Source organism: Coturnix japonica, unplaced genomic scaffold (assembly GCF_054131305.1).
Source record: "Coturnix japonica strain WE unplaced genomic scaffold, WE-NBRP24 Scf048, whole genome shotgun sequence".
In the NCBI taxonomy this organism is placed as follows: Eukaryota; Metazoa; Chordata; class Aves; order Galliformes; family Phasianidae; genus Coturnix; species Coturnix japonica.
Genome location: NW_028188951.1, coordinates 1,109,873 through 1,137,737, shown reverse-complemented (window position 1 = coordinate 1,137,737; position 27,865 = coordinate 1,109,873). Strand labels below are relative to the sequence as shown.

General features: G+C 39.4%; 1 protein-coding gene across 1 annotated transcript in view; it reads left to right on the top strand.

The window, feature by feature from the left end:
* The window catches only part of SPOCK1 (SPARC (osteonectin), cwcv and kazal like domains proteoglycan 1), a 254,894-nt gene that overhangs the window by 153,477 nt on the left and 73,552 nt on the right, over nucleotides 1-27,865 (top strand). Inside the window, exon 5 of the mRNA XM_015875879.3 lies at nucleotides 10,923-11,055. Coding sequence (XP_015731365.2) covers nucleotides 10,923-11,055 — 133 coding nt within the window. The remainder of the gene's footprint in view (nucleotides 1-10,922; nucleotides 11,056-27,865) is intronic.

Genomic DNA, 27,865 nt, shown 5'->3' with positions numbered 1-27,865 from the left:
TTCATCTTCAAACTTTACCTAAAGGTGTGTTTTGGCACGTGCTGTCCCTAGACTGGATCATGTGCATTTAGTATCATAAATTAATATGATTATGTAAATTCTTTCTATTGGTTTGGGACTTTCCTGAAGCTCTAGTCGCCTTTCATTAAGATACGGTCTGGCATAAGATGGGTAATGTTCTTGATGGCCTCATTTGAGAAGCTGGGAATGATGAAGATATTATGTGTTCAATCTCCACCATCAAAGAACCAGACAGAGAGCACTGAATACGTTGAGAAATTCAGCAGAATTTTTAGACATTCATAGTACAGAGCTCTGCAAATCCGCAGTGCTGAATAAGCAACAGGAGCATTAGCCTATTTAGATGCTAAGAAGGATGGGATTTTAAAATTACCCAGCTCCTTATAATATTTATAACTGGTTTGGTTAGCATACATTTCACTAACGTTCATTTTATTCTGACATAGGAAACTGCATTCTGGTGATTTTCTGAACCGACCTTGAATAGTGGATTTTGACTACACTCTGGAGGTGGCTGTGGGATTGATTTTTTTCTTTCTAATTGGCTGTTGTTTGACAGGCCAATTCTATTCAAAAACCATATATGAAATATTAGGTAATGTATGCTAATTGTAAAAATCCTCAAGAGTTTAATCTGCTGTAGGCTTCTTGTGAATTTAATAAGCCTCTCTCATAATAAAATGTGTCAGAAGGGGCAAATATTTTGCTAGCACAGCTTGTAACTGATTGTTTGTTACACTGTTAGCAAGTATTCACACAACAGAAGTACAATGCAGTCATTTTTAAAAAGAAACATTTGGTTTCGTGCCTTAAGGGCAAAGAATATTACTATATTTTTAAAATGCATTTACTTTCTCATCCCTATCAGCAACATGTCAATTTTGGTGAGGATTGCATGTTCTTCGCCTTAGGAAAAGCAGAATCAACATAATGAAGCAGAACACACAGCTGAGATGTCTAAAGATGCTTCATGTGGAGGTGGGGGGGGGGGGAGAGAAGGGATGGGGGGAAGAATGTCATTGATTTTCCCCCTGTAGTTGCAAAGTGACAACAAGATTTTGGAACCTTTATGATTCAGGAAAGAAAAAGAATCCCACCCCCACTCTCAGGCTCTTTGGGCAGTAGGACTGTTTGGTGTGGAGGTATATGCTGCCTGTGACTGAACTACTACCATTGCTAAAAAATAAAGCCAAGTCATAAACTGCAATGAAAGACATAGAGCTGATACAGATCCTGGAGTGGGTCTGACAACTAGCAATGTGTGCAGAGATGCAAGACTTTGGGGTCTGATGATGTTAGACTTTTTGGTCTCCTGCACTTGGCCTAGAAAGAGGACAGTATTAAAGCCTGCGTGTCTGGTATCTCTGGGACATTCAGCAGTCAAATGCTGCCAAGAAACCTGCCATGAATTTTGGCCTTCCTAAGTTACTTGCACCTTTGTGCTCACCCACCACTGTAACTTGAAACATGAGCAGTGGGAGAGAAATGGTGGAAAGCAACTGCTCTTCAGATTTGGTGCAAACAATGTTGGAGGTGTCTAATTGAATGAAATACGACACAGTGAGGAAGGATTAGCTTTTCTTCCAAACCAAATGTGACAACTAAGATTAATCTCACATGCCATCAGCCGTTCAGCTCCCTCAGAGATCTTGGCAAGATCCACCAGCAGAAGGAGGCAGACTTGATCAATACAATATTTTAATATCAAAATAATCACACACTGGGCAGAGAAATGGTACCGCATCCTCTTAGAAAGTGTTCTTTCTTAGTAGCAGGGAAGAAAACCCACATAGGCTGTCAAAGAAAGTCAGTGCCAAAAAGATACTAAATCTGCTGCATGCTTCAACTCTAAGCACACTGTGCAAAGTACCAGGGCTACACACAGCGTGAAGAATCCAGGGTTCAGAAGTGGCTGCTGAAGATTCCTGCTAACCGAGGAGAGGTAGAGAAGATTCCAGCTTTAATTATGAACTTCCTGCTAAGTCCCCTCCTCCTCTTGGAATTCAAAGCACTTCATTTCATTTTTACATAGTTTGGTGTCTGAAAATCCTTTTAATGTTAGTATAAAAATAACGATGTAAAGGAAAATAATTTTCTTATGAAAATTCATGAGAACAGAGGCAGAGTTTAGAAGCTGTGTTATTTATTCCAGAGATGAAAATGACTTTAAAAACACCAGCATTATATGTTTGTGTGGATTTCTTGTTTTATTTCTGTTCCTTTGAGTGCCTTCCAGCTTCCATATCTGTGCAGCTGTGGAACACATGGATTAGGTAAAAAGTTGCAAATCATTAAAAATTGAGATTAAAAATGAAATTGCCTGTGGACCAAATAATCTGTTAGCCAAGAAGGCAGGGGACTTTTTAAACAACTTTTTTATGTATTAAAATGCTTAAAGGCAGAAATCCACATACAGCTCTTAATGACCTTAATAACTACTTAATCTCACAATTTTTAATGCAGGAACAAGTAAGGCCATGTACTAACATCTCACAAAGATGCAAGTACTGACCAGTCCTGATACTGTGCAGAACCAGCTGTCTTGACCTTTTAACACCGTCCCTATTTAAATGCCACATTAAAGCTGTCTAGATACAGACCTTGCTGCTGTCTGAAGGGCTTTCCTGAAGCAGCTGCAGACAGGAGGCTTCTCACAGATCCAGTGACAGCATTGCATGCAGCAGTCAGCCTAACAGGCTGTGATTTTTCTGGCCCTTTTGGACCTCTGAATCTATGTCAGCCTTCCCAAATTCTCTGATCCTCTAATAACTGCCAAGAATAAAAATTCCTTCATCTTGCAGAACCAACAACCTTGAGCACCCTGGGCTGCAAGATCCTTTGATCTCTTTCAAGAGTTGGTTGCTCGCTGGGCCTGGAAGGATGCATGAAAAAATCTTCAGGGTTTTTCACCTGCAAAACATGTCAGGACTTTTTCTTGCAAAATGTCTTGTTATAACAAAGCGGTCATCCCTCCCTATGTGTAGCTGACATGTTCCTCCCAGTGCATTGCTTCCTCTGTGCTTAACTTTATACTGCTTTCTTACTTGTGGTTAGAAGGAAAAGCTTGACTCTTCCTTATACCTTCTTGGATTCTTTCTCTGGAAATATCTGTTTTGCATTTCACCAGAATGATGCTTCTCCTACAGATACACTTTCATCTCAACAGATGGGATTGTCCCTAAACTTTTCATCGCCAATTCTGTCTTCCAAGTACAGCCCTCTGTCTGCATAATTCCGATAGCTCCTGGTGCTCTTCAGCAATGGACAGACTTAATTCCTGATATAATCTCATTGCTGTCACTGTTTGAAAGCACAGGAAGCAAGTTAACCTCCTGTTTACTGCAAGAGAAAGTTTCACATAAACCTCATTCTGCTTTGCCAAAAAGGCACTCAGTCACCACCAACCCATTAAGAATATTCTCACATCTACCAGGGAAACACCCATGTCTGGGAGATACAAAGGCAGCAAGAAAAAGTAATCAAGAGCCTTAGTACAATCAGATAGAAATTATTTCTTTGAATGATGAAATCAAGGAAAGCAGTGGCCTCTGAGTCCAACAGGATGACTCTGAAAAGCCATGGCAGCCCTAGATGTGATTATTTCTATACGAAAGTGCAAGTGCCAAGTAGAAAAATGACTCTATGCATATGTCCATTCTCATTTTACAATATTTGTATTAAAAAAGGAGATTACATCTAATTCAAAAGCTTAGTCACATTTTTTTCAGGGTAATGAGGGTAGCTTGCTTTATTTGTATATGTTGAATACAAGGGGAATTTGGTTGTGGCTCAGGGTGTATACAGATCTTGCACAAATATCTAGAAGCTGTAGAAATGAGGCCAAACTCTTAACTCCAATAAACAGAACAGAGAAAAGATACAAAGAGCAAAGAGAGCGCTGCCATTTAAGCTAGCAAATTTCAGCTCTGCCATTCTTTTCCTCAAGAACAAGAGAAACAGCTTATACAAAGGAAAGGCAGAAATAGCCAGACACTACAGGGTTTATCTTTACTGTGATAAACATCCTTCAGGGAGACAAGAACAAACTGTGCACAAGGCATAGGGAAGGTACAGGGAGTACATTTTAAACTCAACAGTGAATTACTCAAGCTTCAGGAAACCATGTGAGTGTGCTCTGTTAGAGCTTCTTCCAGCTTCTCAGAAATCACAAATAATTGGCACTGACAGTTTTAAGTCTATTACAGTATGTGGTTGTATGTCATGTATGGCATCATTGTATGGCATGGATACCATTGATGTGAGGTCTAAGAAAGAAAGATTAAGGGAATCCAAATTTTGAGAACCATCTCCATGGCCGTAACTCCTGGTCACACAAAGGTTATGAGGAGAATCACAGAATGGCCTGGGTTGATAAGGACCACAATGATATCTCAGTTCAACCCCCCTGCTGTGTTCAGGGTCACCAGCCACCAGACCAGGCTGCCCAGAGCCACATCCAGCCTACCCCTGAATGCCTGCAGGGATGGGGCATCCGCATGCATTACACTTGTGATAAGCTGGCACACCATGTAGACGTCCAGTGGCAATGTCATGTAACATTCAGTAATTCCAATTAATCACCATGATATAATTGGGTTTTGTCCAGTTGATATTTTCTAATTAAGGCCTTTTTAGTAAAAAAAATAAAAATAAAAATGAATAAATAAATAAATCTGGACTAGCTTAATATTATTCAGATAGGAACAGAAATAATTAGCTGTATTACTGAAGGAAGCAGAAACAGAGAGGTGAGCGTTGTGAGTGATGTGGACATGTACTGAGCCAAATTCTTTGCTTGTGTAGCAACACAAACAGTGACTTCAAGAATCAGTAGAGACAGCACCAATCTCTCTATTTCATTTACCTGACACTTTCTGTTAGAAGAAACTGTGTTACTTGTTTATTTTTCCTTGAGAAATTTTACACTGTTATTTGCAGCTGACCTTTGAAAATTCATTTAACAAAAACTCCTCTGTGTAAAGAAGTGTATTTTTCTTGTCCAATAAAATCAGGCTGGATGTGGCTCTGGGCAGCCTGGTCTGGTGGTTGGCGACCCTGCACATAGCAAGGGGGTTGAAATGAGATGAGCATTGTGATCCTTTGCAACTCAGGCTACTCTGTGATTCTATGATTTTAAAGTCCAAATGAAGAACTTTTTATCTACCATCTCCTTCCACCCAAAACTTTGGCAGCGCTTTCAAAATAAAACCCTGCCAGCCCATGCTCAAGGGAGCCTGATTTATAAGTGGACTAAAATCATCACTATTTTACCTGCTAATATGTTGTATGTGCCTCTGGGAATAACCACTCTTAAACAGGAGTAACATAATATTGTGAAAAAAAGAAGTAAGTTTTGCAGATTTAGTAAATAAGCTCCATTTTAAACTTTATATTTGTATGAAAAATACGAGAGAAGAAGTATAGCTACAATGGTGTGAGGCATTCTGGATGAAAAGCATGAAATTTTGTGCATTTTATTTCTTTATTAATATTAAAGTTCATTGACAGCTGGAATTGAATTTGCACTTGGAAGATCAAATGTAATTACATAAAAGCACAGAATCGGTCTTGCTTGTATAATCTGTTGATATTTTGGCTGTTTTTAGCTGGCAGTGAAATGACACATTTATTGAAGCACAAAAATTGATATACTTTGCCATCTTAAAATTTCTGACTTCATTCTGACTTGCCGTCATTAGCTTGTGTAGCTAAAACTTGCAGCTTACTAAAACACAAGATGCTCCTTTTCTCTTAAAAACTTTGGACTCACAATTAAAAAGTGATATCCTAAACTGAGATACACTGTATCAAATCTATAAGGCACTACCTTTCACTTCATCTCTTGATATGTTGCATAGTTATACCCTGCAACATCCAGCACACCTGTAATCCATCAACAGGAGAAATGAGATACAGGGCTATGAGATCGTTGCCTTCTCAAATAAATGAATCCAAGTCTATGAATTAGTTCAGTAAATGGTAAGAAAATGAACTTATTGCTACAATTTGAAGCATGTGGTGAAAATCTCCTTATCCTTTTGCTCAACCATACTGCAGTCATGCTGCTGTTTGTTGATCCCTTCCTGAGCATGACCTTAAAAGACAAAATATTCCCTATAAAAATATTATGTCAAAATTGAATTTTCCCTGGATATTTCATGGCAAAGAAATTTGAGAATATTCATGGTGCTGCAGCCTGCTTGAAGTGCAAAAGTAAATGTAAGTAAATGCAAATTAAATGATGATAAAACGTGAAATGTTTCCTGACTCAAAGCAGGCTCCCTTGGAAAAACCTTTTGAGCAACAGCCTCCATTTTGGTCATGGCCTGGCCAAGGGCTTTTCCTATCCATACACACTAAGAGTTGTTGCAGGCAAAAATGAGAACCATAAGCAGCTCTATTAGTCAGGAATTCAGCTTTTTGTAACATTACATTCAAAACTGTAACCCAAAGCTCAGTGTTCTCTAGCAGACTGTCCCAGCAACAAGAGTTGCACAGCTGCTACTTCGTGCCAGGTGTGACTGGGCTCCAGGATTAACAGGGCTGCCAGCTGCACAATTCAGCTGTAATTAGGGCTTGGCTTCTAACTCCCCAGGCACACCTGGAAGCAATAAGTGCTGGGTGGAGTCAGCTTTCCTGAGCTTCTGATCTTTTCTGCAGCAGAAGTTTGAGTTTAGATGACCAGTTTAGAGTTTGGGGTTGGAGTGTAGGCTCTGTGGTTTAGGGGAAGCCTGAGTAGTGTGTCTGTCTGGGATGGAATGAGCGTGTCTGGAAGGTTTACTGCACATTTCATCTTCCTGCGTGAGCAAAGCAGATGTGGTTCCCCTAAATTTTCACAGCATGTGGTAAGCATTACGTCTATATAGCGAGTAATGGAGCTGAGTCAATCTATGTTCTCCTTGTGCTGAAGCATGAGTGTTTTCAGATGCTAAAAATTCTTTATGCAGTAAAATTTTTAGATACTAAGTTCTGTAAAGCTTAACTGCTCCTTAAATCTTATATTTTTCAGTTCATCAGCCTGAAAAGTGAAGGCAGGTAGTGCTTTTCTGTTCATATTAAAGCTCGGGCAATACAATCACATCAACCTTCTAGAGGATGAAAAATGCTTGGTTTGGTTGTTCTTAGAAACACGGTGGACTTTGGCTCCTGATTTGTTTTCTCTGCATAGTGGTTACTTTCCAGTGATTTGTAGTGGATCTTTTCAACTCTGAGTCATGAAGCGGGATTAAAGTTGGTTAAGTTGTCAGAAAGAACAAAACAAACCCAAACAACCAGGGTTTAATTTGTTTTGGCCTGCCTTGCTCCTGACATATTTACTCTAAAACAAGCTGATTAGCATAGCAAAACATGCTCCCGGAGTGTGTGAATGTGCCCTTCCATTGAGAAGGGATTTGCAGGCTGTCTGCGTGTGGCAGCCAACGTTCTTGTCTAGGTTTTAATTTGTTTCTTTGGCTGTTTGATGTGTTGTTAGGGGTTAGAGGCTTAAACAGCTTCCAGAGCTCTTATCCTGCCTCTCAAAATGGCACTCCAGGAATAAAACAACAACAAAACAAGCAGGTTTACTTTTGGGAGAAGAAAATGACCTTCTCTTGGACATGGCTGCTTACCTGTGTGTTTGGCATTGAAGGTGAGGAGGGAGATCTGGGCATCCACTGAAAACTTTCAACTATTGCTTACTCAACCAAGCTGAAAAAAACAATTTGTGGCTTTCTTCAAATATGGTAATGTTTTGTGCTGATGTTTTTGGCAGAACTGTAGCTTTAAAAGAATAAAGATGGAGGCTTTATAAACTTTTGAAACCAAAACTGTTTCTTGCAACCAAAATGGCCACTGGGCTGCACTGCCAACTAAATCACAAGCCCAGGTGGTAGCAATCATTGCAGATTTCTTGCAGCAATCTCTTGCTGCTAACCTTGCTAACTTGAGTTTTTCCTTTGGAAGGAACAGAATGCTTTGGGACATGCGCCACTGTGAATTCTTCTTGTTATTAAGTACTCCTTTGTTTTGAGAGAATAAGTTTCCTCTTAATATCAAAAGAAGATTCTGATGATGAAATGGGGAGGAGCAGTGCTGTGCCCTTCCAGGTCTGTAAATGAAGTGCTTCAAGTCCAGGTGATGCTATTGTAATTAGGGGATGTGATAAGGGTTAGCAGTCACTTGCATAGCTCACCATTGACTTCAGGACAGGAACAGAGCTTAGCCCTGAGGTTGTATTTGTTCTCTTTATTCTCAATAAAATGTTGGAAAAGGCTAGATTTTATTATTTGCTGCAATAACACAAACTGGACAGCCGTTAATTACTTTTGTGCTATTATTTTAAGTGAGGATGGAAGAGTGGGAAACATGTCTGGCTCTCTAAAGATCTTGTAGTAAACACTGGCTTTGTAGTACCAAGGCTGAAGTGGTAAAAGCAGGAGCTGGGAAGTGGAGGCTGTAGTTCTATACAGGACGGGCTGAGCTTCATGGAGCAGGCATTTCTTTGAAGGGTGTAATAGATGTACTTTGGTCCACAAATGCTGTGTAATGTGTTTTAGGCTTGTCTAACAAATCACAAGGCCTTGAGGCTTTGAGTGATGTCAGTTTAGTTAAGAACTTCAATCTGCATTTAATTTTGATGAGGTACTTGTTAGTTCAGTCACTCATCTTCATCCTGGATGTTTTGTGGTTAATGGCTTTGACAGTCTGTAGCAGAAATGCTATCGAGGCCTAAAGCAGTGATGGAGCACCTGGTGGGAAGGCAGGGCCAGCCCAGGTGCATGTAATGCCAATTAGTGACTGGAAGGGGTGGAGCCAGCATCCACCCCTTCCCAACCCTTATATAAGGGTTGGCAGTGGAGGTGAGGGTATCTCCCAGGGGATCCCTGTGTACCTGAGACTTTCCAAAGGTAAACAGTTTTTCTTCTTTTGTTTCTGTGGCTGATGCACAGAGGCTTCTCCTCATTTGCTGCAGCTTAGGATCGTGCCATCCCACTACTGTCACTGTACTTTCCATCATAAAGCCAGGCTGGATGTGGCTCTGGGCAGCCTGGTCTGCTGGTTGGTAACCCTACACATAGCAGGGAGGATGAACTAGATGATTGTTATGGTCCTTTTCAACACAGGCCTTTCTATGATTACAGCATTAAAAGATGTTTGAAGTTTAGCATTTCTTAACTGCTTTTTTGTGACCTAAATTTTATGTGAAATTGCTCAAAAGAAAGACTTTTCTTTTGAGATTGTGGCAATCAAAGGCCCCAAAGGGAGAGCAGTACTTTGTGTCCTCTATCTCCACTGACTGCTCAGTGTCCCTTACTACATCCAAACATATTTTGACTCTTAGTGAAGGGGCACTGTTGGAGGCAAGGGGACTACAGAGAAGTCAGAATTACTACTAGAAAAACTAAAGAAGTGGTTTGTACATCCCCAGTATCACAGAATGTGTCTGGTTTTAGAGCTAAGCACCTGAACCCTGGTGTTCAGCATGTGATGCCCTGGTAACTTAGCAAGGCACAGTGCATCTGAAGGAGGGATGGCGCTCTGCGGATTAAGAAAACAACTTCAAAATAGCAAGGGAATTTAGTCTTTAATACTTTTGCTTCTATTTTCATAGTTTGTGATATCATGATTGGGTTCCTTCCGTGGATGTAATCTTTACAGAACTAGTCATCTCTGTGACAAAGGTTAGGCAAGGAGAAAACTTGAACCGAGATGGAAGAATAGAATTTGTATTATTTTAGCAACTGAATGTGTCATTACATCAGTCAGTATTGTGTTGCAAATTGCAAGCTGCGCTGAAATTGCTTTAAAATATCCGTATATATTTTTCTAAAACTGTGATAAGGTTATTCAGCAGTGCATTGAAATAGATTTCTAGCTGAATCATTGTATTTTATTGTTTTTTAAATGTAGTATAGGAACAGATGGCAGTTATGTTTCTTAAGTCTCCAGCACAGTTGATGCAATGCTTTCCCTTTCCTTTTGAATGTTTTCAAGTGAGGGACGAGTGCTCATGGCCAAAGTGTATCTGTATTGCAACTTTGGCTTGTGGTTTATAAAGCAAACTTTAATTAGCTTACAACAGTACGCTGATGATAATTAGTAAATGGTGCATCAGCCAAGTAGTCCATTAATATGGGAAAATGGGCCATTAATCAGAATCAATTCCAAGTGGTTTTCAGTCGTTTTTGAAGCAGACGTCATCTCATACTCATTTTTAATGTGGTAATCAAGTAGATTGTGGTACAAATGCTTGTGTAGAATTGGAGATGCTCTCTGTCACTCTGGTATTCCTGGTGGCACTGACATTGATCTGAGCATAGCAGCTGTACAGAAGCTGGGATATTAAGAATGCTGCTGCATGTACAAAGTTATTTGATTTCTATCTTTCTGTACATTTTTATAACCATAATGTAATCTTTTTGAAACAGTTTTGTTTTCAAATTGTTCCCAATTGCTTTTAATCTGAACTCAACCTTAACAATAATTTGTTTTCATAAATGCTTTGAATAATTTTCTGTTCCCTGAAAAGAAGTGTTAGGCATCTATGGAGCTGCCTTGGCTGTAAGTTATAGGCTTGAATTTGGCAACTCAATGAAAAGCCCACCTGCTTTAGCAGTGCTTGTATGGTTCACAGGGAACACAGTGTGGTTTAACAAAATGCTGTATGCAGAAGTGAAGTTGTTTGGAGATATCAGAATGAATCTGCCAAGCACTGTTAGTCTAATAGTGCATAACAATTTATGACTTTCAGGTTGTCTGCAAGAATATGCCGTGTTTAAGAAGCATTGTTAGGAGCTATATTTAATTTACTTGATTCAAATGAATGCTGTGTTGAAAATCATGCTATGCTTTCTTAGAGAAGCTTTCATTCTTCTGTTTCACAGAAGCGTGTTCAAAAATCCTGATGTCTCTTTGCTTTACAGCATTCGACAAAAGAAAGGAAGCTTAGCCCAGAAGCACTGGGCTGGACCAGCTAACATGGTGAAATGCAAGCCATGCCCCACCATGCATGCCAGCCCTGTCTGCGGCTCCGATGGACATACATACACCTCCAAGGTAAGTTCTGCTTCTACCTTGCAGACCTTTCAGCTGTGGCTGCTCAGGCTGGGATATAAAGATGTAGTAGTTTTAGCTAATAGGCAGTGTTAAACTAGAGTCTGCTTCAGCTCTTTCCTGTGCAAGAAGTGCTGATAATTTGACGTTTTTTATATGTCTGACAAACATCAGATTGGAATGACAAACTGGGATCTTATGGCTGTTGTGATTCGTGTTTCTCAACATAGCTTTTTCTTGCTAGTGATGTGCAATGCTTCCAGTGCTGATGACACAACAGGAATTTGTTTGGCCAAAATGTCTTGCCCACTCAAGAAGGTTTCAGGGTAGTTCCTGTTTTTAGACTTGGTCCTCGAGTGTTAAAGCTGCATGGCAATGTCATTGTTCTGGGAGGGGCAGTTCTTGGCTTTATTTGTTTCTCAGACTGTGTTTTTAACATATAGCGATTTGTTTACATCTCTTTTAATGCTCTTGTGGGCCAGATGCAGTGTATATGGTACCATAAAAAAGAAAATTCCCATAACCCAGCAGGGATAAATTGGTTCATTGTTATACTAAAAATATGATCACCTTAGGGTTTGATTCAATAAAAGAAACTGTCTTTGCAGTCATTCAGTAGTCCAGATCTCTTATTATCAAATAAAGCCTTCCATGTCTTAGATGCATGTTCCATAAACAGTGCTTCAGGCATTGGAAGTCATGTTTAGGGAGTGCCTCTGAATTTTTCTCCTCTTCCAACATCCAAGGTAAAACTGACAGTCAGTAAAACTTCCCTTTAGAATCCAAACAGAGCCTCTGAAATACCCAGGCAAGCTAAAAGATCAAGAGGGGAGAACAGTCTGCTATGACACCAGTGCGATGTCACCTGCACTGTTATGCTCCATTCTCAGCTGGGCAGCTTGACTACTTCATCCATTAGCAGATGAAGATATTAAAATGCTGCTCTCTCTAATTCATTTAAGCCTGTCCCCTGTTCTGGCTGAAGGATTTACATAGCCAAAGGAGCAGGAATGTTCTTGTACATACAGTGTCCACTAAATGGTTCTAAGTTGCCTGTTAAATAAACTACTCTTTAATACTCTCGGATATTTATTTTGTAGTGCAGAATTGGCATTATGGATTAAAACAGAGCTTGTTTTGAAATCACCTTTTTACCTCTGAACTCTAGAGAATAGAAGATAAACAAATCTTGTGTAATCTTATAGTAAATAACTTTTGCTGCGTATCTGGTCTTCCTGTTTAAGTCATTTTTGTGCATCTTGCCTTCATCACTGCTATCTCAGTCTTTTATTATTATTATTTTTTACCACAAGATCTATTTATTCAAAGATAAATAGATTTATCTTTGACCTTTAAAGCAAAATTAAGACTGCAGAACTTGATCCCAAATGATCTTTGATGAAGCATGTGGAAGGTGGAGGGCTTCTGGTTTGAGTTGTTCAATTTTTCATGGAAACTTAAAGAAATCATGGAGGGTTCATTTCCAGGAAAGGAACCTAGAATGCATTAATTGTTATTCTTCCAAATGATGTCTCAGTCGTTCCTACCTGGTAGTAAAATCTTCCAGTTGCACAGACTGTATAGTGACATAGTAAAGGCATTATGATTCTATTGGTTTGCACTGTTTGCTAATCCTCAGGCTGTCTCACTCTGTTCTGGTGCTTTCTCTAGAGATGGTGGTCTGAAAGAAAGCATTTTACTTATGTTAATTACAGCACAAATGATTCAGGGGACTATCTGTACCTGTCCCCATTGACTAAAGGATTAGGATTCTTTAAAGACAGCCATTCCCATAGCAGCAAGGGAAATGTTATAGGCCCAACAGTGGCATATTTTTGAACACCATTCCTGGGCCATGGTGTTACTGCTGGTCATCTCTAGAGACGCTGAGCAACTGATAGTGCATATGAAAAGAGTGAAATGGAGTCACGTTTCTCACTCAGTTTAACATCCTGTGTTAGCGTTGAGTTCAAGCATCCACCAGCATAGCAGATTTTCTTGAAAATCCATTTATTAAAGAAAAAAAAAAGCCTCATTAAAACCAATTCTATTTAGATTTTGTTTTCATATATGAGAGTTGTACTGCCTCAAAGTCTCTGCATCATTTAGGTATTAAAACTTACTGTTCCTGAAGCATTTCAAAACTTGACTCTGTTACTGATCCAGGTTCATCAGGTATCATCTTCATAAAGTACTGAAGTTGAAGGGAATTAAGGTCTGTGTTTTTTCTTAATGATTTGTTTTCCGTATAACAAATGTGTTTTATGGGAGGTGTGATTCTTAAGTTATGTCAGACATCTCCATGTTTGTCTATGGTAAACACTGAATGCAGGTGGAAGATGTGGTCAGTAGCTCCTCAGTTCTCATTGACCAGAAGGTTCTGGTGCCTGTTGGACTTGCAGAACGTTATATTTCTGAAAGTGTTAGAAAAAGTCCATCCGCCTTTTTGTGTCAACTTTGAACTAAAAGTGCTTTAGGTTAGGCTAAAGTTTGAGTCTTCTTCCTGCTTTACATAATTCACCCTCTCCACTCTTATAAACTCGTAAAGAGAGGTTGCTGTTTCCTGGATATAAAGAGCTCTGTTTAATACTCCAATAATATGAAACATTTCTATAGCATATTGCAGTCAGTGTTCAAAGCTCTTTAAGGTACTAATGGATTAAGCTTGTGAGGTAAGTAAGCTCTGTAAAGAGCACTGTGTAATTAGTTAATGTTTTTGTCAGCAACACATTAAGAATAACTGTGTAGCTGTCAGTTTTACAGGAAGTTTAATTAAGCTAGTTAATAAAGCAATTACCTGAACATGACAGTGACTGCACTTAACTAATCAGAAAATGAAAATAAGAATGATCTTAAATTACAAAACATACCACCTCAATAACTAATGTAGCCTTCAAAGATGGGGAGGTACATTGGTATAATTATTGTGCTTCTAATTAGGTACATTGTTGTTCTGCAAATTTTAATTAAATCATTGCAAACTAATTAAATCTGTGATCGTGCCTTTGTTTGAAAGTGGAAAAATCACCTCCCGTTGTCAAAACATCAGGTAACAAATTTGATATTAAGAGATATGCAGGAGAAATAATTTTTCAGCAATCTTGAAATGGGAGACAAAATAATGGCCAAAATAACCAGCCACTACTAGTTAAATGTGCTCATTGTGAGAACTGCTACACTTAACTAGAAGGAGTCTGCATTCAGAACAATAAATGAGCATTTGTAGTGTCTAAATGTTGAGAATATAGTGCAGTATGGTCAGATTTTACATAACCCAAATATTGGCTGGGTTACCCATCCCTTAAGCGTGGTGTGCTGCTGCTGAGCTGTGGTTTCTGCACAGGTTACCCTGCCTGTGTGTTGCACTCAGCCTTTCTGAGAACGCAGCTAATGCTGTTCCTGATGGGAGGTGAGATGCAGATTGGCAAACAGTAAGATCTCTGTTAGGTCATCAGCAGAGTGAGGAATTCCATTGGCTAGGTCACAGCTGGATTCTGTACTCCCAGCAAGGAAGACCTTCCCTCTGCCCATGACCTGGGGCAGTGAGACTCAGACCAAAAGTGATGTGACCTTATTAGTGCTTAAGCAAGTCTGAAATACCAGACCTTGTCCTTTGGAAGGTAAGACATGGAGCAATGTACTGCACCTGCAGCAGCTGCAAAGTTCATTCAGCCTGAAGCATGAATTGAGCCATGTTGTTTGAAGAAGTGCTATCCATCCTAGGATTTTTCTCAGCATGGTCTCAGGGTAGGAGCAGAGAACTGGGAATGAGGTTGATCTTAGCTCTTACGTGAAGAAGGATGGGATAGCTTTCATCAGATTACCCAAGGGTGGATTTTGAAAGGCACAGATGGCATTTAAGCACCATCTGTGACTTGGAAAATTTATCCCTTCACCTCTTAGTCTGAGTTTCCCTGGTGTCAAATTAGATGTGGAAATTCATGTCCTGAGTGTTGAGTGTTTGTGGGAGACTACAGTAAATCACTCCTGCACAGCTCTATTCCCAAGTTTTTGTGGGGGCGAGCTACAGTGATGTGTGTCCTTTTAAAAAGACTTCTGTGATGTGTACTGTCAAGATAAAAACTGGTGTAGTTATTTGCTATCAATATTGATATCCTCTCAAGGTTAGAAACTGGTAGACTCAAATTTGTTGTTATGAATAAGCAAACAAAATCCTGGTATGGGATCTAAGCTGAGCTACTGTCCCCAGTTTTATCTGCTTATTCATAGATGGAATTGATGTGTTCTGGTGCCTTCATCATTCCAGCTGTGCTGCTGGTCAATGGTTAGCTTATTGTCGAAGGTTTTTCTATGTCAAATAAGCAGGTGATCAAGAAAATTCCTGAGCTTCCTTTCAAATCCCACTTGGTTTTATGTTAAGGTAGAGAAGCTCCTGCTTTTTAGTGGTGTCAGGTAGTAAATTCAAAGTTCTAAACAATCCTCTACCATATCATAACTCAGAGCAACCAGGCTCAGATAACTGCTGATCTGTGCATTGTGGCTACTTCTGCTACAGCTTAACAACTAAATCCCAAGAATATGTACACGTTCACAAAAGTTTACATCTGGCATGGTATGGATTGTGAGAGCAGCTAAAATAATCTTGGGTCTTCTGAATCAACAAATAGAGGAAAAGAGCTCTGGGCAGTTCTTATGGGTAAAGATTACTTGGTCATACTGCAAGGTTAGAGGATTTGATAAGTGAATAAGAAATTACTGTGGCTCAGGGCACAGCTCTCCTTCAGAGGCTGTGCTTGCTGCCATCCTTTTAGCTGTTGGGGAGAAGCTTTCAAGCAATTCTGCAAATGGAGACTAATTCCTTTTTCATGTTGGTAATGAATTTTATAGAAAATATTTCTAAATTCTCTTAGAAACAAAGCAAACCATTCTCCATATGTAACTGCAGTAGGGGAGTATAGATACCATGCTGAGAAGTGCAGCATAAGAACCTGTGCAGAAGAGGTTAATAATAATTATTATTAATTATAATAATTAATTATAATGATAATTATTATTAATATAATAATTATTAATTATTATAATTAATAACCTTCAGATTTCTGAGTGAATGCTCAGCATCACTGAGTGCAAGGAGGAGATGGTGCTTCAGATGGCAAAAGGCTGCTTCTCTCACATCCAACTGCCTTAAATTCTTTGAGTCCATTTTCCCAAATGGCTCTGATAACACTTGTATAACTCTGTAAAGTAACTGAAAGAGCTCCTTTTTTGTCTGTGTGCTGCAGAAGAGCAGGATTTTGTTGTTGTTGCCCTGAGTTTCATCTGTGCTCCCACAGGATAATCTTTAAATAAGACAAAGAACCACCTTTTGTGGAGTTTGCTATGCTGTTTTGTGGAACTCATTTAAATGTATTGCAGTTCAATTGATAGGATTCATCACTTAAAAGTGTCTTTAGAATGGGTATATTAATTTCATTTACCTGTAAATAATGCTGGAGTTTAGCATTTAGAACTGCCATATGATAATGTGGCTGCTCGTGTTCATGTCTCACGTATTTCAGGTTAGAAGAGGAACAGAAGGTGTATGAATATGAGGTAGTTTGCATTGTTTTGTTTAGTCATGCATGTTCTAAATGCTCTTAACCAAACCATCATGAAACACTGAGAGTAATCTCTAGCTTTTGTTAGAGGAATTTGTAGTATGCTGAGGTTTTAATCTAGATTCTTGTTTGTCAGTTGGATTACTTTATTTATACAGCAGAGACTTTTGAAAGAGGCCAACTCATTGAAACACCTAATGTTCATCTTGTTGAGTTTCTCCTTGCTGGTTACATGGTTCTACTGTACTGAAGGCAATGATCAGTGTTTATTTTAAGCACCAAGATAACTACTGCCAATAATCATAATATCATACGAATATGATATATATAATTTAGAAGTATGAATATATGCAGTTGGCTGCTCAGTATTCCAAAAAACTTGGGAAAACAACTCTCTTATGGAGTGTTTTTAATTCAGACTTCAGCTCGTGTTTTAAGGTGGCTGCATCACATTAACATTTCAAGTAGTGAAGTTAGGTACCCATTGTTAGGCTGGAAGATGCTGGAATATAACTTGTGTTTTATAAAGTAGGCACCTCAGTTTGTTCTGCAGGTCGCTCAGAGATTTTTTTCCTGGTGGTGGTTCTGTGGCTGAATTCACATCTTTTGAATACTCATTGCCACATTATATTAGGCTACTATAAAATGGATTCGTTGCTCAAGCACATCACCAGCAATGACTTGCTTGAGCACATTAACCCCAAAGGAGAGAGCATTAGACGTGGTTAGAGGAAAAGCATAACTTGGGGCTTTTTCTTTTTAAATATGGGGTTGAAGCCAGCACAGAATGACAGAAGACGATGTACTTCTTAATAAGCTTCTACATTAAAATTGCAGCATGTTGCACAGGGAGAAAGAAGAAAGCAAGAAGTAGACTGTGTCTTGTGTACTTTGAATTACTGTGTCAGTAGTGATGGATGGAGCAAACAATAAAATCTGACCTGTCACACGATGCTTATGAGGCTGGGAGCCTTAAGGCATTTGTAATTGGCTTCAGCCAGCAATGTTAATGAAGGTGGATGGAAAAATTAGATTATTGGAGTGATGCAGCTTTATATTTTTAGTATGCAAAAGAAATAAGAAAAGGCTTGTAAGTCAGAGAAGCTGAAGCTGTGAGGCTTTTTCTCTATAAACTGTCTCTTGTCCCCTTATAGTAGAGAAGGCAAAAGAATAGTTTTTAGATAACAGGTTCATGCTGTGTAGAATATGGGTTATTTAAAGTGATTCTGTGGGGTATCATTTTTAAAGCATGTGGGAGGTGCAATGCATATAGTCTCCATTAACAATAATGGGATTTCTGTGTATCTTCTTTATTTTATGCATCGTGCTTGAATGTGCTTCTGTAGCATAGACCAGAAAAATGCATCTTGAGGTTGATGTTACTATGTGTGCCATCAGCATGGCATGAAGTGTGCAAGTAAATGCATTTATCATATTTGGGAATTCTGTGGTGGTTAGATGTGCAAGTAAACTGGGTTTGAAACAGTAACACAAAGTATGTGTCATATTAAACGTAGTTGGCGTGAAAAAGAAGTTGTGTTGGTGTTATCCCCAGGAAATAGCAGGAAAGGAGTCTGGGGTGTGGGGATAACCTCGCAATGGTTGTGATGATCATCTGCAGAGATTGGGAGGTGGGTGGGGAGTAGGTGGGAGGGAGAGAGGAAAGTGGTGACGCTATTCCAATGCGAATGGGACGATGTAAGGGGCAAACTCATGGGGAAAAAAACTGCTGTAGTTCCATGGCTTGCAGAATAATTTCTACATACTGGGCCTGTACTCAGTCATCATCAATTAGATGATATACATGGGCTCCTCTGATCCATTGAGAGGTTTGTTCCCTGAAATAAAACAGAAATGGAGAGCTTGACTAGTTGTCTTCCCCCTACTGTTCATCAATGAAAAACATAATAGACAAAAGCAGTGCAAGTAGTTTAGGCTTTTTGTAGTTATACCCATTAATTCTTATTTCCATATAACTTAGGCAGTTTTCCAATGATATCTGCTGCTTCTTTCACTGTAATGTGTTGCTTCTATGAATAAATATGTAGGAAGAGAGGATCACAGTTTGTCAAAAAAAAGCTACAAGATTCCTCTACTTCATTGCAGTGTAATCCTAGTGAAAGCAGGCTTTGGTCCAAGCATATTCGTATTGATTTTTTTCTGTGCTTAGGGAAAAAGATGTATTTTGTTTCGAAAGTATGGCAGTGGAGGATATTTTCCTGTTAATACAGTCTTTTGTCTTCCATTGTTGTTACTTGTTCAAATGGAGAAAAGAATGTGAAATGGGTCACTTTAGGTCTAGATAGCTGTTATTCACTTCTTTCTTGTAGATCATAATGAGCAGGTGGGGAAATAAAGGAGAAAGGGAAGCTTCCTAGTTTAGATTTCAGTAATGCTGGTTGTGTGACCTCAGTAGGAATTTCTGCAGCCTGATAGAGCTGGCATCTGAAAAGACTTTTAGACACCTGCATTCTCAGGTCAAAAAAGAGTTTTTAAAATTGAGCAATTGAAAGGGGAGAGGGAGTGCTGAAATGTCTTCTAAAGAAAAGTTTCCTTGGGTAGCACGGAAAGGTAAAAAGCCTTTTAAAAAGTTCGGCAGTTGAATGGAGATGCTTTTCTTCAGTCAGTGTCTAGACAGAGCTTTCTGTTCATTTGCATTTCATTAACAAGAGTGAATTCTAAAATGCAAGGAATTAATAATAGAGAAGTAGAGGATTTCAGAAGAGGGGTGGCACTGGCTGTTCCACAAGCTTTCTTATCCAATTTCTGTGCAGGACGGGAAAGACAAGAAAACGTTGTAGGATGCTGTTCTAATGTGGGTTCTGCCCACCTCAGAGCTTGCCCTGCAGGACCTCTGCTGATAGATCTTGTGTCCTGGGGCAGCAGATGGCAGCACCATGCAAGTCCTCTGTTTGATCCCATTTCTTCCACTGCTCATATCCAGCCACACCTGAGCGCTCTGGGGATGGACTGGAACCACTGATGGGACTCAGGGAATAACTTTAGTCCTATCCTTGTGTGGCTGTGCACTCAAGGTTCTTGATAATTGTCCTGCAGCCTCAATGTCCCAAGTGAAATACTGGCACCCGTAATTCCTATTTCCAATGTCTTTGCCCCATTACTTTCACCAGTTTTTGCCAGGTAAATAAAAGGATCAACATTATGATTAATGTGGCTTCTACGTATTCCTCCTATGGCTGTGAATGAGTTTGCAGCATCTGGCTTTCATAAATGTGTGGTGTAGATTTATCTTTTAATATCATTGAGTGTAGTTGTGATTAAAACCTGAGGGTAAAACTAAGGATAGAGGTGGTCCTTTAATAGCAAGCAATAGCACATGGGAATGAGATGCGACTCCGGTGAAATAAATAGGACATTAAAAGGAAGTGTAAAAATTGTCCAAACCTTTACTCCTGTTTAGGCATGGCTTAAGGCACACTTCATCTTCACCCTTTGATTGAGATTCAGTGCATCAGTAATTCCTTTCAAGGCATCTTGACACAGATTATAATCAAGAACCTCTCTGTTTTTATGAGTAACCTTTTTATTTTGACCTAACTAAAATAGAGCTGTAAATGAAAGGTCACAAAAATGGCATGAATTGTTATTACTTCTCTTAGCAGCCTCGGAAATAATGTTCTCTAAGAGTAACAAATAGAATTAGTCAATGGAATTAATTATCTGTGGAAATGACATCACTGCAAGGAAAAAGCAACACTTGGGCAATTAATAAACTTCAAGCAGAATAAGTGAAGTTATAAAACCAGATTCTGTGAAAAGTGCAAAATAATTTCACTTGCAGGTGTTCTTACTGGGGATTGTGGATGTACTGGTGGAGGGGGAATGGGAGGGGAAAACGTGTTTCATTAAGCTCAAATTAGGGTAGGCAAAGTACTAAAGTCTTCCCGTAGATCAAGGCTTCAACTTGTTAATGGGCTTTTTCCCTTTTAGCTTCAGATTCTCAAGTTATTCCAGAAGTATCTTGCCTTTCACACAAATGGAAACTACCTGCCAGAAATTCCAATTCTAATCTCGTTTAACATTTTCAAGAGAGGCGAGAGGCACCTGCTGCCCAGGGGGCTAAATGCTGTAAGGTACAGTTAGAAGCTTGGAAGATTGAAGATGTTTACCAATCATATGTAGCCAATTTAAATTGCAGTGGGACTGAAGTGAGAAGCTGCTTCATCTGATGCACTGCATTAGCTGGGAATATGGTGTGTTTATGCAGGATACTAGACCTGTGATTGTAGGATGTTCATCATGGCCAGAATCTTCTGAAGTTAGTATCAAAAGCCTTTCAGTTCAAATGAACAAATAAATGGTAGAAAACACCTAGGAAAAAAAGAGCTTCTAATGAAAATGGAAGAGGAATGCTAGCCTGTACAGAGACATCATCTGAAATCTGTCATCACAGAGCCTGTATAGGAGAGTTAGTATTGGAAGTGTGTTTTATTACTTAAATATATCTTGCACAGGCAACACTGAGCAAAGAAAGCACTTTTGAGTTATGTAACTCTTTGATGGGATGCCATAAGGTCTTTCATTTTAAGCCAGTAAATTCCAGAGCAGTAATTTAAAGACCACACTTTTCCTTAAATCTGAAAGCACGTTTTAAATCTTCTGTTTACTTTGCGTGCTTATCTGATATGCTTGATGTTTTATTTCCAAGCTGAGTTACGTCACTGGCAGTTATGCCTCTGACATACCTTTTGACTACTGTGAAGCAGCTTACCCAGAAAGAAGGCATTGGGAAGCAAAGAATGTGGTCTGTCTAAAGCTGAATAGGGTTGTAGAAGAATGGTTTGGAAGCTTGTGGTTCTGTAGGTGGCACCTTTTTTGTGTGGTGGCCGGGGATCTCAACGTTGCTGTTTTCATGCAGCATGCATTCAATGGAAAGTTAGTTTTACTTGCTGGTACGGCTAATTCTGCCAGCTTCAGCCAATTATTATTATCAGATGCACATGGACTGCGGTTTCATCTGTGCACCTGAAGTGTAGTGAGATCTTGCAGTTCTCCAGAAAGGGAGATGCAGTCAACCTTTTGGGTCTTCATATACGAATGCTATTCAGGTTTGATAGGGACTCTGTAGATGCTGATGCTTAATACTGGGGCTAGATGGGGATGCTTCATAGTACTCCTCCATTAGCTTAACTTACAAAGCTTCTATTAGTAAGTACTCAATGGAAAGTTACTTTTTTCCTTCTATGTGTGCTAGAATTTGATGAAAATGGAAATGATGGCAAAATTAAGTATAAAATCATTAAATGTTTTTCTCCTGATGTACTGTCATAAACTTTGTCACCACTGGAAGAATGAGACTCCATGTAGTCTATGTAGAACTCACAGAATGAGGAAGCTTTGAATAAGCCTGACTGCTTCTAAGTAACTGTCTGTAGGGAAGTTTATAAATTTCTGTAGAAAGAGATAAGGGAAAATCTCTCTTCATTATCGCTGATTATCTCTACGTTGATGTGAGTCATACACGGTACATCAGCGTCTGAAACGTTATCATCTAATTCTTGTTCAGAGGAAAAGTACTGGGCAGCTTTACTGTATTATCAAATCTTACAGCTTACCAGTAAATTGAGTGACCAACTTAAAGATATCTTTAGAAGAGAACCGGAGACGTGAGCTGACACTGAAACTCCAGTATCTCCTTCCCTTGGGCAAAAAACTCTTTAAGATTGCATATGTGCTGTGCTTTCAGGGTGGCAGATTACTCCCTGGGATTTATTGCTTTATTTTCTGTGTTTGAGGCATTGTCTTTTTCCTGCTGAAGGAGCTGTCTGGATTTTTCTGCTCGTTGTTCATACCTGGCTCTCTCGTTTCGCATCTTCAGCTACAGGCTGTATCATGGAGGACACGCTCACCACCTCCCAGGTTCTGGCATTCTCTAGGCCTTGTACTTCCTCCACACTGGCAGTTGCTTCCCTCCTTATAGTCAGCTCTGGGAAACTGCTGATAGAATTGAATATGGTGTGGATATGAAAGTTAGAAGTATGTGCAGGGAAAGCATATTCCTTAGAGTAGCCATGAGTCTAGGAAGGAAAGCCAGCTGTATAATTCATGTTAAGTGCCCTTGCTGCTGATGGTGAGTTTAGCCTTGATCTTAGCTAATCAGTCATACTTAGAAAGTGACAAGGAGATGTAGCACTCCTGACAGCTTGTATTGTGGTTATTTTGAAGGTCTTGGCTAGGGTGTGATGATAGCCGAAGTATGGGCTGATGGCTTCATTAGATGTGCAGTCTTGTCAGGGGCAATTGGAACAGTCCGATCTTTCACCCAAATCCAGATGGGAAAAAACAAGGTGATGTTGTAGTGTCCATCTGGAGCTGTTGTATTCAGCCAACAGTGCCTGGAGGACCTGATTTTCCAGCCTCTCCTCTGAGCAGTGGCTGTGTGTGGAGCTTCAATCAGGAAGGCAGGGCTTGGGAAAAGGTACCTTGATTCTTTGCATTTCAAAGGTGACATCCTCTGGACAATTTGGGTACTGTTGTGGTAAAATTTCATACAGCTCTTTCAACTGCGAGAAACGGATTTGAGTCTTAATACTGAAGTATTTCATAAACTGTTTCCATAATCACAGTCATGACTGAACATGGCAGTGCTTTACAGTGTTACCAGAGTGTGTAGGAATTTGAAGATCAGTGGGGTATAATTGGTTATTTGATGCAATTAAGAAAACCTGGTTTATTGTGTAGGCAAATGTTCTGATTCTTGAGCTGTAGCGCATTTTAGGAAAATTAAACTCATCCCACTAGGCTGAATCTGTTATAGATGTGTAAATGTGTTCCCCAAGCATTCTTTACGGACTTTTGAAGCCTGCGAATATGACTTCTAAACTGCATTTTTATCCTAGCTTCTATGGGCAAAAGTGGCTGCAGGAATATTCTTGTGTTCTGTTTTGCTCAGTCCTGCAGTGTTACACACAAGCTGGAATTGGTGGTGTTTTCCAGTGTGAGGGGTCTATTAATATTTATGAGGTCATTGTACATGTTTCAGGAAAACACTTCTAGCCTTTGGAGTCTGGGAGTTCTTTGGGAGGTAACATCTCAGTTTTACTAATAAGTCTTACTAATTCTTGATGGATTTACCTTAGAAAATAATATCTGTGTCACAAGCCTTATATACACAGTGGCCCTCTGGAGGCAGTGAATATATTAATAAAATTTCTAATTCTGCTGCTGTATTACTGTCCAGAATGTATAACAGCTTCTGCAGTTTTACATTAAGAAAATCATATGAGCAAACTTAGTTTTAAGTTGGCTTGTTCGAGGAAAAACTGAAGAGTGTTTTGACCAGCTGCTGTGCCTTATTACCTTCAGCTGTCAGAAATAAGCAAACAGCTCTTACTGTTTTTCAGTCTATTGCAGTATAGGCCACAGAGCTTTGTCTTTGCTGTTATCAGCTTTGGGGGAGGTTTTTTTGGGTTTCTCTTGGTTTTTACAGAACTCATTGGTCACAGGCTTTCCCAACTTGAAATAATTTGTTTTCAATTGTTCTTTCTGCTAAAAGACACCAGTTTTATTTTTCTGGTCTAAATCTACTCGGTCTTTTTCACTGCAAGGCTAAGCCAATAAAAAGACTGCTTCCCAAGGTACAAGAATTAGACTTGCTTCCTACCAGTTTATTTAATCAGAACCAATGAGATCCTGAAGGACTGCTATGTTGGTTGATTTGTTTATAAAGCAAGCAGTGCTTTCTGACAGGTGGTCTGTGGCCACGCTGGAAGTGTGTTGGCCAAGCAAAGTAATTCGTGGACAAGGGAGGGAGGTACATAAGAAAAGCAAACCTATTATCAGGCGGCTTAAAGTCCTGCTGCAGTGAACTGAGCAGGTAAATAAACAAAAGTCTGGCCCTGTGTTATTGTGTGTTCAGTACTCTTAGTCTGGATAATTGGGTATTGTCATCTCTCTGCTTTTTAAGTATCTTCATACAACACATGTCATGTGCTGGTACAGAGCGTTTGATATTTTTGCTGTAGTATTGGCTGCCCTTCAGCAGTGGTATTATTTATTCCCTTATAAATACATGGGACTTGGACTCCTTTGTAGATGAAAGAAACCATATAAATGCTAATTTCATTGCATAATTGTCTTACTGAATATTTTTCAGAATATATTTAATAGGATAGCTGTAGTACATCAATACCAGTCAATTAAACTGCTCCGGGATCTTTTAGAGGACTAACAAATGCTTTGTTAACTTCCTGGTGTTTATGCAAGATAGAAATGTTTCTCACAAAAAACTACCTGGATATGAAAGTTCATAACATTGCATTACTTTGTGTTGTGACTACTTGCTAGGAAATGCCCTCAAGGTAAGAGATGTTCTTAAGAAACTCAGTGTCTTGGCCTATGGAAAGTGTGAGAGTATGGTAACTGTAAAAGGAGGAGTGCATATTTTAGAGGACCACAGTGGAATAGGAAAATTACTCCAGCTCTGGAGGGAAGTCCTTGAGGCCTTCTGGTCTCTCCAGGATCTATGGCCTTTTCCTTTGCTCCCTTAAGGACAGATGCTTGAACAGCTCTGGTGCTGAACTCGATGAAGTATTAAAGCTCAAATTTGTCCTGTGCCATGAACTAGAATTTTGCGTTCCTTGTTATGCACTTCATTAAACCAGAAGTGTTTTTTCAGATAAGCATTTGTCATTTCCATGTCAGATTTCTCAAAGAACGTGGTGAATTAACAAGACATGTTTAATGCAACCTTGACAGAAAGGTTAATGAGAATTCAGAGGAATGCAAGGAAGGAAATAATATGTACTGCTCCAGGTGAAAGCTATGAGAAATCAGAGTAAGTTGTTATTCAGCTTGTCTGAAATAGGAGTATTTGTTTTGCTCTATAGTGAGTATATAATTAAAAATGGAAAAGTCTTCAGCAGTTCCGCTTTATTTGTTACTGTCCATCAACTCATAGTGCAGTAGGACCCAGAAGGCAGGCTCCCATGGGGCTGAATTACATCACCAGAAGTGTTTGAGATGGGTCTACTGTCCTGTTTACTTTGGAGTTAAAAGGATTCCTAGATCTGCCTGATTCAGGCTCTGTAGGACCAATGGTGTCATAGCTGAGGAAAGAGAAGGGAAATGAATGCAAGTGTCGTGGTCGTGTCCTGATGTGAGTGGCTGTTGTGCCAGACGGCTTCCTCCCACTGCTACCTTTGTTGAGCCAGTCGAATTACGCAGAGGAGCCAAAGCTCAACGAGGTATATGGCATTCCTGTACTTAACCATGGCATCTACAGACACCTCCATCTGAAGAAAGGAAAAAATGCAGGGAAATTCCCCAACGTTCCCAGGCCTCTTGAAGGCCATGAGAAATTTTCTTTGAGGAAGATCCAAGTGTAACACAGCAAAGTTTCAGTCGTTCTCTGTTCTTTATGCAGCTGTTTGCCCTACCTGGTGAACTCTTTTGCATTTAACTACAGAACTCTTAGAGGAAAAATTAGCAATAAATAGGGATTGCAAATACTGTTGTTTTTTTTCTTTAGGGGAAAGCTGACATTCTTGATGATGGTAATCACAAGGCTCCTTTTCTGACTTGATTAGAATCACAGTTTTGGCTGCCAAATCAAATCGGCATATGATGGTTGGAGCTTAAAAAGCCCTCAATTAGCTGCACTCCTGTGTCTCTGGTGGCAGTTACCTGTGCCTTAGGGATGGCCTGATCACTTTGTTTGGATGTTTGATGTGTATGGCTGCTATTATTGAACTCCTTCCTACTGCAGGCGAGGTTGAAATGCAGGGAAAAACATCCCTTATTTGCACTATGAATCATCTGCCAAAGTTCAATTGTTGAAAGCTGTCCTCTTGACAGGAAGATGGAACAAGAATATTTGTCATCACTTACAGCTAATTACTAGCTTAAAGAATAATATTATTTGCATAAATTTAGGATTTTTTTTCCATAGCTCCACTTAAATAAAATGTAAAATTCCTTGTTCCAAAAATTCCTTTTTCTAGTATCCAGGTGGTGAGAGAGGTGCTGTTGAATGGGCATTAGCTGCTTCTGGAGAATAGCTCTGTAGGGTATTATACTCCAGAATCCTAACCCTCCTTGTTCAGGCAGAGGATGTGCTAATGCTTGCTTGAAAGTTGCTACTGTAAATCCTGTGAACTTTCCGAGAGGTGTCTGCCTCTTAGCACTGGGAAATAACTAATTTTTCTGCTTTCAGAACTCACATTTTGAGCTTTAACCAGCAAATGGTTTGAGCCATTTAAAACATCAAAGGAGGTGGGTTTTGGTTGGTTTTTGGTTGTTTTTTGTTTTTGTTTTTTTGGTGTTTTTTTTTTTTTTTTTAGCTTGGGCAAATCTTTAATTTAAAGCAGATTTATTAAAGGCCAAAATAGGATAATACTGCAATAGGATTAGCTGTGGTTACTTGATTTCTGAGCAAACAAACTAATTCTGCTTTCTTTCACTGAACAATGAACTGGGCCTGGGGTTTGCTTTTATTTCTTTCATTTTTTTCGTTGTTTCTATTGTTGTCTTTAGAAATCAGAAAGCATTGCTGAAAGCTTTAACTTCAAAGCTGAAGCCAGCTTACTCTTCGTTGGTTGCTATGCTCAGAGATATATTCCCTAAGCTTCTTTGGTAGTAACTGCCAAATGTTTTGTTTCAGTGCTTTTTACCACTGGGGCTTTTACTTTGTGTTATTTTTTTTCTTCAGAAAATAGAAATTCTGAGGAGTCAATTAAAAATAGATTGTCATTCTTAGGACTTAGTTTTTTTTCCTGTTCTGAAAGCAGGCAGAAGCGGCACTGCAGAATGCAGATTTGCTCCATTTTACAAAACAACCTAAGTTTCAGATCTGAATGTTTAGTTGATATGATACATTTTGTACATCCAGTAACAAGGCATGGATGCTGCAAGGGTCATATCACAGTTGTTGAAACCTGAATGAGTTTACTGTGAACTTCTGAACCTGATAGATTAAACCTGATAGATATAACTTTTAAGCAGTGTAATAACTCCTCTGGAGAAGTTTTGGTCTGTTAAAATTTATTATTAGTGATGTAACTTCTGATCAGAAAAAAACCTAGGTTGACCTTCACTTCTTGCATGTAAAGACAGTGTTTGATTAGAAGACAATGGTACATCATGTGAGAGCTGAGCATGCATGCTGTGAAGGCTCAAGACTGATTCACTAGTGCTTTAGGAGCCAGAGCTGGTGCAGTTTTCTTTGACTTATCTGTAGAAGTACTTCAGAGGGAAGGTGAAAAGGTACTTCTGAACTATTATCAGCCCGTGTGTAC